The 12,607-nt window shown below is 38.5% G+C and overlaps 1 protein-coding gene across 4 annotated transcripts in view; it reads left to right on the top strand.

Annotated features, from left to right (window-relative positions):
- The window catches only part of tnr (tenascin R (restrictin, janusin)), a 288,572-nt gene that overhangs the window by 173,871 nt on the left and 102,094 nt on the right, over positions 1 to 12,607 (top strand). For all 4 annotated transcript variants that reach the window (XM_041804243.1, XM_041804241.1, XM_041804240.1 and 1 more), the window contains 2 exons: positions 728 to 890; positions 3,139 to 3,615. In XM_041804243.1, coding sequence (XP_041660177.1) covers positions 728 to 890; positions 3,139 to 3,615 — 640 coding nt within the window. The remainder of the gene's footprint in view (positions 1 to 727; positions 891 to 3,138; positions 3,616 to 12,607) is intronic.

Here is a 12,607-nt window from a genome sequence, read left to right on the forward strand (position 1 = left end):
AATGCTGAGACACATGTTGCCATGACCACAGCTGCCACCATCACACATTGCCTGTGTAACATGAAGTTAGATTAGAGGGTTAGTCTTGTCTTTTGAGCCTTAAGTCAGAGTTTTCTATGTCATGACGCTCTCTGGATCATAGTCTAAACTCAACACCTGGTCTGTCCATTGTTATGTTTGAGTTATGACTTAAGACTGGCTATAAAGTGTGGTCTTTTTTTAATCAACAATTATCTTAGAATGTTTAAATAGGTGTTATAGAGCCAAGTCTGAAATAATATGTTTATGGACTTTTCATAATGATTCATTTATAATGTCACAGAATGAAGCTGTGCTGTTACACTAACACATACTGTCCACACTGATTTTATAGGTAGATTTAAGATTATGATAATAGAAAAAGGAACTTGTCATGGATTGAAAAGGAAGAAAGGGGACAGGCAAAAGGTACATTTTTGATAGCACAAGTTGCAGATGATTTGACTTGTCCACTGAGCTGTCTGTGAGTTTTTAAAGTGAAATGAGACATTTAGGAGCAGTGTTGGGCTTGTTTTATATCAGTGTGCCTGCAGGGAGATGCTGTAGTGACTTATCCAAAGTGTGCTGAAAGGGACAATAAAGCATGCAAAAATAAATGAATGCAGTAATTATGGACCTTAATCATTTGCGATTAATATGATTAATCTTGACAGCACAAATTCTTAACTAAACTTTTGTTTCTCTACAGATGACGTTTACTCATCGCATCAATATCCCCAAAGCAGCATGTGGCTGCCCAGCTTCAACTACAATCCAGCAGCTGGCCACCAGAGTGGAGATGCTGGAGAGAGAAGTTTCCATGCTCAGAGCTCAGTGTGGCTCTGGATGCTGTGGGGAGAGTTCAGCCATGGGTGAGTAATGTTTGTTAATGACTGCAATGCATAACGATGAAGCTAGAGGATGTTGTTTTATGTTTAGATAAGCCATTTTTACCTACAGCGTTTGCACCAAAAAAAAAAAAAAAAAAAAATCCCTGTCACAAATGGTTAGGTTTCTGAAAGCAAATGTGTTTAAAGAGCTGCAAGGAAAGAGAAATAAGAGGCTGTCTCATATGTGTCAAAAAAAGGGAAAAAAAAGAGCACTTAAGGTAAAACAGGCAGGAAAAACAGTTTATAGCATGAATGAAGGGGAGACAGACAGCCGCAGAATATTGATGCTGGAGGGCGGCTTTTGTTCTGCTGCTCTGTCTCGGTCTAAAGAGTGTGGAGAAACCTTTGCTACTGCTAAAATTTTGTTCACTATTCAGGAGATGCAGCCATTAAAATATGAGGGGACAAATATGAAAAGAGTTAGGATATATCATGGCAAAAGGATGTGCTCCATTGACACCATCACCCGGTTCAAATATTTCCTGGAAACACTTCATCTCTACGGAAAGAATATAATTATCTGCGGCTGCCATGATCTGAATCAGGATGAAGGAGAAAAGCTCAGCTCAGGAGGGCAGAAGTTAGATAGAAATGTGCAGAATGTAAAAGGTGTAATTAGAGCCTGATCTATTTCAAATTTTTGTGGTTAATAGGAAACAAAGCGCTAAAATACCAATTTCTACACTTCTATGTAGACTAGGAACCATACATGTCCTTAAATATAAATATTCAACTTAGATGATTTTGCATTATGATCCAACTTAAGTGATGAAAGAAAATATGCAATGATGCGTTGCTATAGGTTACAGATGATTAAATATGATGCAGTGAGATATGATGCAGTATGCTGTACAGTCAGATATGATATGTGGTATAAACTGCCCACATTTAGCTGACCCCTCAGAAGAATAAATACATAAAAATAATTTTAAAAACGTGTAAACCAGTAAGGATATACCAATAAAAACTACTAACAGTATAAAAAATATAAAGTGCTTAACAAATTTATTAGACCACCACCCAAAGTAAGGTTTATGCCACAGCTGGCCTAAATTAACAGCATTAGTAATTACCAAAATCATTTTTTTAATGTTTCTGTAATGGTTAATACACCAATATGTTGAAGCTCTTTAACTGAAATGATATTTTTAATGCTAAAATATTATTATTATTGTTATCCATGAATTTTCAAATTCACTGATTTACAGAAAAACTGAAAAAATAGTAAAGCACATTATTATTTCTTGATTTATATGTCAAATTATAGTTATTTACTTGCATTCCTGAACAGAAAAAGTGAGTTTTAGTGGTTGAATGTTACACTTCATTCATTTCTGACTTCTCAGAGAAGCCCAGTGAGCCGGCTCAAATTTATAAAAAGGTATAAAAAGGTGAATTCAGTTTGAAATTCCTCATTCCTGTTCAAATGGTAAAACGTGGAGAGGTCACTTAAAATGAAAGAGTCTGCATTAAAGCATTTCATGATGCTGGATGGTCTCTGAGACAAATATGACAGGTGGTCTGATAAATTTGTTAAGCACTGTATATTACATATGAACCGTATTGAATGAGATCTATATAGGAATCTGCTTTGTTTGACACTACCCTGAAAGCTGAGCTCATCCCTGTTGCTTGTGCACCTTTTCTTCCTATATTTTTCCCTTCCAGTCAACTTTTAAGTCAACAGTCTTCCCCATGATTGTGGTTGTGTGGACTACTGAACCAGAGTGAGGGATCAAAGGCTCAGGAAACCTTTGCCAATGGGACTTTTCCCTATTTTTCTAATATTTTAAGATAATGTTGTATTTAATAAGCTTTAAGCCATAATTACCAGATTAAAACAAAAAAGCATTGATAGATTTCTCTTTGTATGTGATGAAACTTGAACTTTTTGATTGAAATTATGGGGAAAATTAGCTTCTCTTATCTGTAATCCTCTTTTTCTGTTTGGCACGTGGGTACAAAATAAAGAGTTTTTATGACATCAGTAACAAACATTGTATGAAAAGAGAAAATAAACATGAAGACAATCAAAAGCCAGCATTGAAAAACCATTATAAAACCTCTCTCATTTAATCATATGGTGTTCTCCAATTAATATAATGCAGAAACATGGTAATTACACAGACAGTCTATTCTAAAAGCAAAGAGGATCATCTACTTCCCTGTTTTCTGCCTTTATAGCACCATTTTGCCTTATATTATTAAAGTCATTGTGTTTTTTTCCTAGGTCGTTTAGATTTTGTCCCTGGCTGCAGCGGTCACGGCAGCTTCAGCTTCGACCTGTGTGGCTGCATCTGTGAGGAAGGTTGGGGTGGCAAAAACTGCTCTGAACCTCGCTGTCCGGATGACTGTTCTGGCCAGGGGGTGTGCGTGGAAGGTGAGTGCGTATGTGACCGGGACTTTGGAGGCGACAACTGCTCTGAGCCGCGCTGCCCTTCAGATTGCTCAGGCCGTGGGTTATGTATCGACGGAGAGTGTGTGTGCGAAGAGTCTTTCACTGGGGAAGACTGCATGATGGGAAGGTGTCTCAACGACTGCTCAGACCAGGGGCTGTGCATCAATGGAACGTGCCAGTGCCGGCCCGGGTACGTGGGAGAAGACTGCTCGCTGGTCTACTGTGCCAACAACTGCAGCAAGAAGGGCATCTGCAAGGATGGATTCTGTGTCTGCCAGGACGGCTATGCTGGAGACGACTGTAACTCTGGTAGGCTCCTGCTTTTTATCAATAATGTTCCATCCTCTAGTAGTTAAAAATAGTTTGTCCAACATTTGTTGTTTATCTCGCAGAAACTGTAGCTTTCCTTTTTTAGCCCCTGCTGTCAGTTTGACCAGGATCAAGTACCAGAAAGCAGAAATCTAGCCTAAACAGCTTCCAGAATGACACAGTGTGACCTGCATGCAGTTTTGTAAGAGTTCTTGAGTGGGGCAGATTTCTTTTTAAATTACAGCTGCCACGTTAGATGGAGTGCCTCAATCACCAAGATTGATTTAATGGAATGGGAGCACATTTTCTGTTCACAAAGTGCTTGCTCTACTTCAGAATACAGTTCAGTGGGCATCTTGAAAAAGTCATCTTGAAGTTTCTTTTAAGGGTTTACTTAAGGGAAAAAAAAACAAGTTTCTGCCCGTTTAGAAATAACACTAATGAACATTTTCACCTTCTAGCTGATCTTGAAGCCAACAGGATGATGCTTTGGATTCTTTAAAAACATCTGGATTGAGCTAGAGAGTTTTGATGTGGCTGACCCATATCTTATCAAACCCAACTTCCTAAAGTCAGTTTCAAGAAGTGTAAGAAATGAATATACTCGATCATATGGCAATTGTATCCTGAAGAGCTGGCTTTCTGTCCACCTTACACAACTTAATTAGAAGACAGATGAAGATAGTTTAATCTGATCCCCTCCTGTGCCCTCAACCCTAAAATCTCCATAACAGGCTTTATTGGCAGTGGACATGGAGTGCATGTATGCCAGTCTGTTAGCACTTTAAAAATGGAATCACACATTGCCTGGAAAAATGATTCTCCACTGAATACTAAGACCAAAAGCCTGTCAGTCATATTAATGTTTGTGTCTTACAGTGTCTTTATATTTTAACAAACTACCAAAAGATTGAAAAGACATTAGTGTTTAACTTAAAAACTTGAAATATGTTACTGTCAAACAGACTCCTTAATGGTGCTGCAAGAAAAGTGATGAACTACATGTTGTCATTTACAAACAATGATTTTGCTGCATGCATTTTGTTCACCAAGCTGGAAATGATCCTGGGAATCTGCATTAGAGCTTCTTCACATATGAATATTTGACAGCAACAGAAACACTGCTCAAATTTTGTGAGTCCATGATTGTTGCGATTAGGATTGGACAGTGTATTCATTTTTCATCACCGTTAACCCATTACAAAATTTTCCGACAGTAGACTGAACTACAGCCAATACTGAATTATCTCCAGAAAGACATGATGTCTTCTCTGCAGGGTCTTAAAAAGCATTACAAGTTGATAAATTAGTTTAGCAAAAATTAAGGCTTTGTAAAAGTCTTGAATGCAAGATCATAAGGTAATTTTGTTGGTGTTTTCATTTCTTATGTTTGTCGATATTTTAGGCTACTTTTCCACTTTTGTTATTCCATTTAGTTTTAAGCAGGAGATATACTCCACTAGATCCAACTTTAGTCTGCATGCTTTTTTATATTCTGGTCCACTGAGCTATTATTAATCTTTAAAGCTCTGCTGTGTCCCTAGCTAGCAAGTGGTTGGAGGAGAAGGGGTTATGAGGGTTTTGGAGCTGAGGCTGGAGCTGATACTTGTTAATATTTTATAGGATTTCGCAAATAAAAAGTAACTTTGCATTGAAGCTTTTGTCGAGTGCAATACTAGCACAGAGCAGAGTCCTGCATGGGTCCAATTTTGCAAACTAGCATCCGCCTGCACCTGTAGGGCTCAGCACCGAGACCAGAAGTGTAAGCTGCGGTTAACACATTTGATACCCAGATCCAGACAGACCCGTGAATAATAGAGTGTGACCTGACCCAGTGTGACCCATAATTAAACAATATGTAACATGGAGGAAAAATGTGCCAAAAGTACTTCAAAACTTCAAGGAACTGATTCTGATAATACTTGACAGTATTTGCTTATTGCAGCCTCCATATTGCTCTGTATTATACAGGCTAGTTACTGTCCATATAAGCTATATATGAGTAACTGATGAGCTGTGTGCTCAAATGAAATCTAATTGATACATATCAGTAATATTTATTTTTATTTTTACAGGCTAGTTATCTCACCTGTTCAGGGGTGGTTTTAGTAATAAGGGTTTTGGGAATTTATTAAAAGATATTTTATGATTAAACTGGTGCTTCACTGACATACTGGAGCAAAACTTTAGTTGAATGAAAAGACACAACAGAGAGGAAGATGGAGGACAATAGTTAGATTGCGTGTGACATGATATTAATCATTATCTGATGTTTTTAGATCATTTACATGGAGTAGATAGAAAAAAGAAAGAACTAACAGAAACATTTCAGAATAAAGCATCATGTGAAAACTCAGGTAGTCCCACAACAGCAATAACATGATCAGGCTTTTACTTTGAAAAACACACCAGAAAGTTCTGTACCGGTCATGTCAGTCTGAAATGAATTGACAGACAGCCCACATACAGCAGTGAGAGAGACCTGACTCCTGCTTTTGGTGGAGACTTTCTGAATCTCTGCAGTTATGAAGGGATGTCCAGTGGCAACAGCACTGCTACCTGCCCACATTTTCTTTTTCTTCACTGTGTCTGGCCTGTGTTATAAAATGTATCTTACAATTTGCACAAAAAATGCACATGGTAACTGGGTCTGAAAACATATCAAGAGGGTCTTGAAAAAGGTCTAAAAGTATTGAATTTGATGTCAGATGTTTCCTGTATATACCCTGAAAGAAGAATGAAAGTATTTTTAACCTCATGTTGCTGTGAAACACAGTAGTTACAACACCAAATTAGAGAGGATCAAAGCACTTTGCCATGTATGGAGTGGAGCCATGCTGTGACGTGCGATTATAAATGCCAGTCTAAATAGCGGGTCCTTTTTTTTTTTTTTTTTTCTTTTAAACAAATTTGTTGTTTTACAAATTTGCCCGATATCAATTACAGGAGTTTTAGAGCATCTTCAAACACAAGCAGTGTTGCTGCTAGAAATGGACACACTCATAAATGTTAATATAAACATGCCCTCATTTCACAGCACTTTCTCCATGATGGCAATTAAAGCAGCACATTGAATGTTTTTAAACACCCCAGGATACAGTATTAATGTCTCACTGCAGAATCCTTGTGGAGATCAAGATTGTGTAATCATTTCTTTTTTAAAGGGGGCATGTTATGCAAAAATCACTTTTTCAGGCTTTTCTAACAAAAATATGTGCCCCTGGCCTGTCCACAATCCCCGGAAGTACCAGAAAAATCCATTCCCCCCTCTTTCTCCACCTTTCAGAAAATGTGTGCTGAAACAAGCTGTTCTAAGATTTTCCCCTCATGATGTCATGTAGAGGGGGTAAGCACCACCCCCAAGTTCGGTTGGCCCTCCCCACTTGGAAGACAATTCCACCTTTCCCCTCAGCTGCCAGCTGTGGATCAGGAGACTGTAGAAGGAATTGGACAAACCCCGTGTGACGTCAGTCATCTGCTAACAATAGGCGGGCCAAAACGGCTTCTGAAGCCCATTCATAGAGGCTTTTATATTGAAATCACGGTCTCAGCCGAACGTAACGCCCGCCCACTAAGTGCGACTTCCTGTCAGCCTGCTAGCTAGCAATCCGGTTGACAGAAACAGAGCCTCTGCCTGCCGAGCTATCTGTCAATCAAATGAGACGCGCCAATCAGCTTTCATCCTAAATATCAGCCGAACGATTGTGGTACAAAAAAAATTCACCCCCCGTACAGTGGGAGCACAATAAGACACTAGCTAATGAGACACATTTGGTGTTTTGAACCAGGCTGTAAACCAGTTTATTTTGTGTCTCAAAACCGGCTGTTTAACATGTATGCAGACGGAACTTCCGGTTTTCCTGCAGCCAGCCTCAAGTGGACAGTCGCGGTATAGCAATTTTTGGCACTTCCGCATTGGCTTCATTTTTTAGGACCAGAGGTTGCCGCTTGGGAGAACCACATCCATTTAGCCACATCCATTTCCTGAGAGGGGCGGGTAACACAGCTCAGTAACATTTAAAGCCACAGACACAGAAAGAGCACATTCTGAACAGGGCTGAAACAGAGGGGTTTTTAGACATGCAGAAATCCAATACTGGACTGTGTTTTTTCAGAAACAACTTCACAGGCATGTTTTGGGGACCTCTGAGAAAAAAATATAAACTCGACTTAAAGAGGTAAAATATGTGACCTTTGATGTGATGATCAGCAGACTGTAGCATAGAGTAATTATAGAAAAACAAATGGGGAGATTGTTGGAGTGGATTTATTCACACAAACATGAACAATTCAGGCAGCAGCTTGTTTATCTTTTTAGGTAATTAGTTAGTGATTTTATAATCTTTAAACAGCAGAACAATTTAATTGCACGTTGTACAGAGATGGATTTATTGATTAACTGAGTAATTGTTGCAATATTAAACCCAGTTTAACAGAAACTTCAAAACTGAAGCTTACTATTCTTCCCTTCTTCAGGCACATTAATATTTCTTCTGCAAAGTGGGCATGAGAGCGTGCAGACGGATACAAGATACAGCAGAGGATTTCATTCATCATAACACCTTTAAAAAGAATACAGAAAGTTATTTATGTATCCAGCTGGTGTAGTTTCCTGCTCTTTATGCTCCATGACATATGGTTTCCCTCCTAAATCGTACAGAACAAGCAGACAATTTGTTGCATAGATTTATAAATGCAAAGGTTTCCCCCCTCTGCTGTAGCGCTCAGCATTCAGCCCCATCATTTGTACTGCATGTGTGGCCCTGAAAAACAATCCCCCTCTGGGCTTCAAATGCAGGTGGCGGGGCGCGTGACTTGCTGGACAGCACAAGGTGTAACAGCATTCATTTGTCAAAAGTCACATTCACCTGGGGGGGAGGGGGAGTACTGTCACATTAGCTACAGCTAAGACAGCTGAGCCTGCTTTTGTTCAGATTCAGCTCTCTGTGCCAAAATATCCAAACCTCCTCTGCCATTTGAGGCAGCTGTCAAGAAAATGAAGGATGAGGATGGACAGGAAAGAGAGCAACAGAGAGACAGGGACGGCAAATCATATTACAAAGGCTGATCTCCCCTCTCTTGTAATATCTATACCCAGCGAGGGAGTCGGAATGCTTATTTCTTTGCAATTAGAGGCTAAAATAGCCAGTGCTTGTAGGGATAGTTTGCTGAATACAAAACGAAGCAGTTCAATTACTAGAGACCTGTAGGGTGACAGGCTTAAGTGCCTCATGTTATCAAAAGCTGAAGAAAGCTGCATGTATTTTTGCCTCAATTATGGTGGCCTATATTATCCCCACTATGAGAAAAAATGGAAGCTGTTGAGTGTAAATGGGATATTCCAGGCATGGGGTAGGATACAGTACATCTCTACGTTAAAATAAATCCACCCACAAAGCAGAGATCAACTCATGCTGAAGAGCGACATTTAATCTTGACAGCACATGAATTCCACCGTCATTTTCATGAGCCATGATGCTACAGTGGAAAAGCAGGGGTGACATTTTCACGTTGTTGACATCCTCTGAGCCCGGCAGGAGTGACAACTGACGCTTACTTTTCTAACATAGCTTTGGATCTCTGCATCGCTCCAATACAGAATTGTATTACCTTATTTTACGGCTTTTTTCTGTTGAATTGCATCAATCAAGTTTGACTTAACAGCCGATCAGTCAAGAGTAGCAATTTTATATCCTACAGTATAAAGTAGCTGTGTTTCTATCAGGTTTATACTGGAAGAGTGTGATGGTTAGGGGCTCTGACAGACATGTGACAATCCACTATATCTCTCAAGTCAATGCTTGTTTTAAAGACAAGCCTGAAGTAAAACTGACAGCCATACAGGAAGAGAATACAATATATTTCTGTCTGCCATTCAGTCTGCCTCTGCAGTGTAAAGACACGCACTGTTTCCATGATCGTGACTGAAACTTTGTCCTTCAATATCCAGATCTATTCCTTGCAGGGAATAGAAAATGTATTTATTTCTGTATGAAAAAGCCTCTTTGACAATATATATCTCTCTACTGCTTTCTTTCTTCAGGCTAAAAATGACTGAGTATGATCTGTGTCTAGTATGCTTCTTTATTCTCTCTCAAGGTGATGTTAGGACATTAAACAATTAAAGACTGAAGCTTAGGAAATCCTACAAATGTATTAAGCAGAGAAATTTTTTTCCTCCGAAAAATCAAATTTAATGAGTACTTCAGATATCTTACTTGAAAACCAAAGCATAAAACTCAACAACATAATAGTTTGCATTAACAATCATACCTAACACTGTCTAACACAAGGGGATCCAAACTACAGTCTGTGGTCCAGCCGTGACCTGCAATTCTAACAATAAAATGAAATATAGTCACATTAGAACATGAGGCTTGTACTTGACTTTATTGTACTTTTATGTTTTAGTGCTAGGTGCTGCTGTGTTAATTCTACAAACAAACGCTTTGTCTCCAACCATTTCTTGGTGCTTTTTGAGGTATGTTTGGGGTCATTGTCCTGCTGGAACACCCATGACCTCTGACGCAGACCCAGCTTTCTGACACTAGGCCCTACATTGTGGCCCAAAATCTTATGATAGTCTCCAGATTTCATGATTCCTTGCACACAGTCAAGGCACCCAGTGCCAGAGGCAACAAAATAACCCCAAAACATCCTTGAACCTCCACCATGTTTGACTGTAGCTACTGTATTCTTTTCTTTGTAGGCCTCATTCCATTTTCTGTAAACAGTAGAATGATGTGCTTTTCCAAAAAGTTCTACCACAGTCTCATCTGTCCACAAAATGTTCTCCCAGAAGGATTGAAGCTTACTTAGGTACATTTTTGCAAACTCCCGTTGGGCTTTTTTTTTTGTCTGTATGTCAGCAGTGGGGTTCTCCTCAGTCTTCTGCCATAACGCTTCATCTCATTCAGATGACGACGTATGGTCCGAGCTGACACTTTTGCACCCTGAGTCTGCAGGACAGCCTGAATTTGTGTGGAAGTTGACTGAGGGTGTTTATCCACCATTCCAACTATTCTGCATTGCATTCTTTTGTCAGTTTTTCTCTTCTCTTCTAACTGGCTTCAGGTGTGATTTCTATATTGCCAGCACCTGTTACTGCCACAGGTGAGTTTAAATGAGCATCCCATGCTTGAAATAAAATGATTTACCCTCAGTTTTGAATGGGTGCCAATAATTTTGTCCGGCCCTTTTTTTGAGTTTTGTGTAAAATTATGTTCGATTTTGTCTTTTTTCTTCTGATTTTTTTGTGTTGCTCCAATGCACATAAAGGCAATAAACACATGTATACCAAAACATTTGTAATTGCAACAATTTCTGGGAGAAATGGTGTATTTTCTGGAAAAATTCCAGGGGTGCCAATACTTTCGTCCATGACTGTATACCAAAGTTGACTTGCGAACCTTAAACGTTTCTTCTTTATTTCCTGTAGTTTTTAGGAGTGTCGGCTTCAACTTGAATAAGATACATTTCTCAATGATTTTGCAGTATTTGGCAGACTTTGCCTTTGATATTGGTGTTTGTAAAATAAGACAAGACAAATACAAAAGATATGATACAATACGATGCGATGCGATACGATACACTTTATCGTCTGGACTCTAAAGTGCTGCTTACATTCAGCTGCCACCAGAGTTATAAATTAGAACAAAAGAAGCAACAACATTTGACATGTACACATACATACTGCAAAGAGTTTCACAAACCAATAATATTGCACATAAACAATGAAAACCACACATGATAGTTCATTTAGAGTTCATTTTAGAAATATTCAGATCACCTTCAGTTATTTTCAGTTTTATTATGTTGCAGTCGAAAAAAAAAATCATTTTTATTCTCTTTAATCTACACTCAGTAACCCATCATTACAACGTGAAAACAAAGTTCAGGACATTTTTGCAAATGCTTTAAAAACAAATAAAATACAACATTGACACATATAATCAGACTCTGCCAAAACTTTTGAAATTTAGCTCAGGTTCCTCCCATTTCTCTTGAGATGTTTCTACACCTTGATTGGTGTCCACCTGTGGTAAATTTAATTGATTGGACGTGATTTGAAGAAGTACACGCCTCTTTATAGAAGACCTCTGTTTTCACTTTATATTGATGGGGTACTGGGTGGAGATGTGGAGATGAATGTGAATAATTATTTTGTTTTCGACTAAAGCATCAGGCTGCAACATAACAAAACAGAAAAATGTTAAGGGGTCTGAATACTTTCCCCTTGCCCCTTATATTGCATGTTCTCATACGGCACAAGAACAGAAAAAGAATAAGTAAATCACAATTTTAATAATAAGGTAAAATATAAGAGAAAGAGGCACTGACATTATTGCACAACCCATACATCCTAAAGAAGTCTTACTCAAAATTCAATCAAAGTGGGCACAAACAAGTTTTTAAGTTTATATCTGGAGACTCTGCATCATCTATCAGATGGTAGAAGTTTATACTCAGAGTTGATGTTAAGACCAAAACTGTGTTTGCCTGAGAACAGACTGTTTACATATAGATTGTAGAAAGAGGTCTGTTCATAGTCCTCTCAATGACTATGAACAGAGAGATTACCATACAATGCAGACATCTCAATCTTTATAAAACAAAAAACAAAATCTTCAGATCAACACCAAACACTCTAAGGCTACATGAAAAAATTAGATTTTTTTTCCTGTAAACAAGAATGCATATTATGAACACAGATTTTCAAGCTACACAGACTGAGTGCTCAATACCATAAAAGACCATACCTTATTATAATACAGTGAGAGGCTGTCCATGTACAGCAGGCTGGGGATAGCAGTATCATCTGAAAATTTGAAAGGGAAATTTCCAGAGCAGCAGTGTAATCATTGGTATATAGAGTTAAAAGAGCAGGTAAACAAACACAGCCATATCCTATAATATGTTCCTCCAGTTAGCTGATTTTTCTCTGTTAAATAAATCAAACCTTTCTGGACTTCGCTGTCATGAAAAAATACAA

The sequence above is a fragment of the Cheilinus undulatus genome, linkage group 13 (assembly GCF_018320785.1).
Source record: "Cheilinus undulatus linkage group 13, ASM1832078v1, whole genome shotgun sequence".
Lineage (NCBI taxonomy): Eukaryota > Metazoa > Chordata > Actinopteri > Labriformes > Labridae > Cheilinus > Cheilinus undulatus.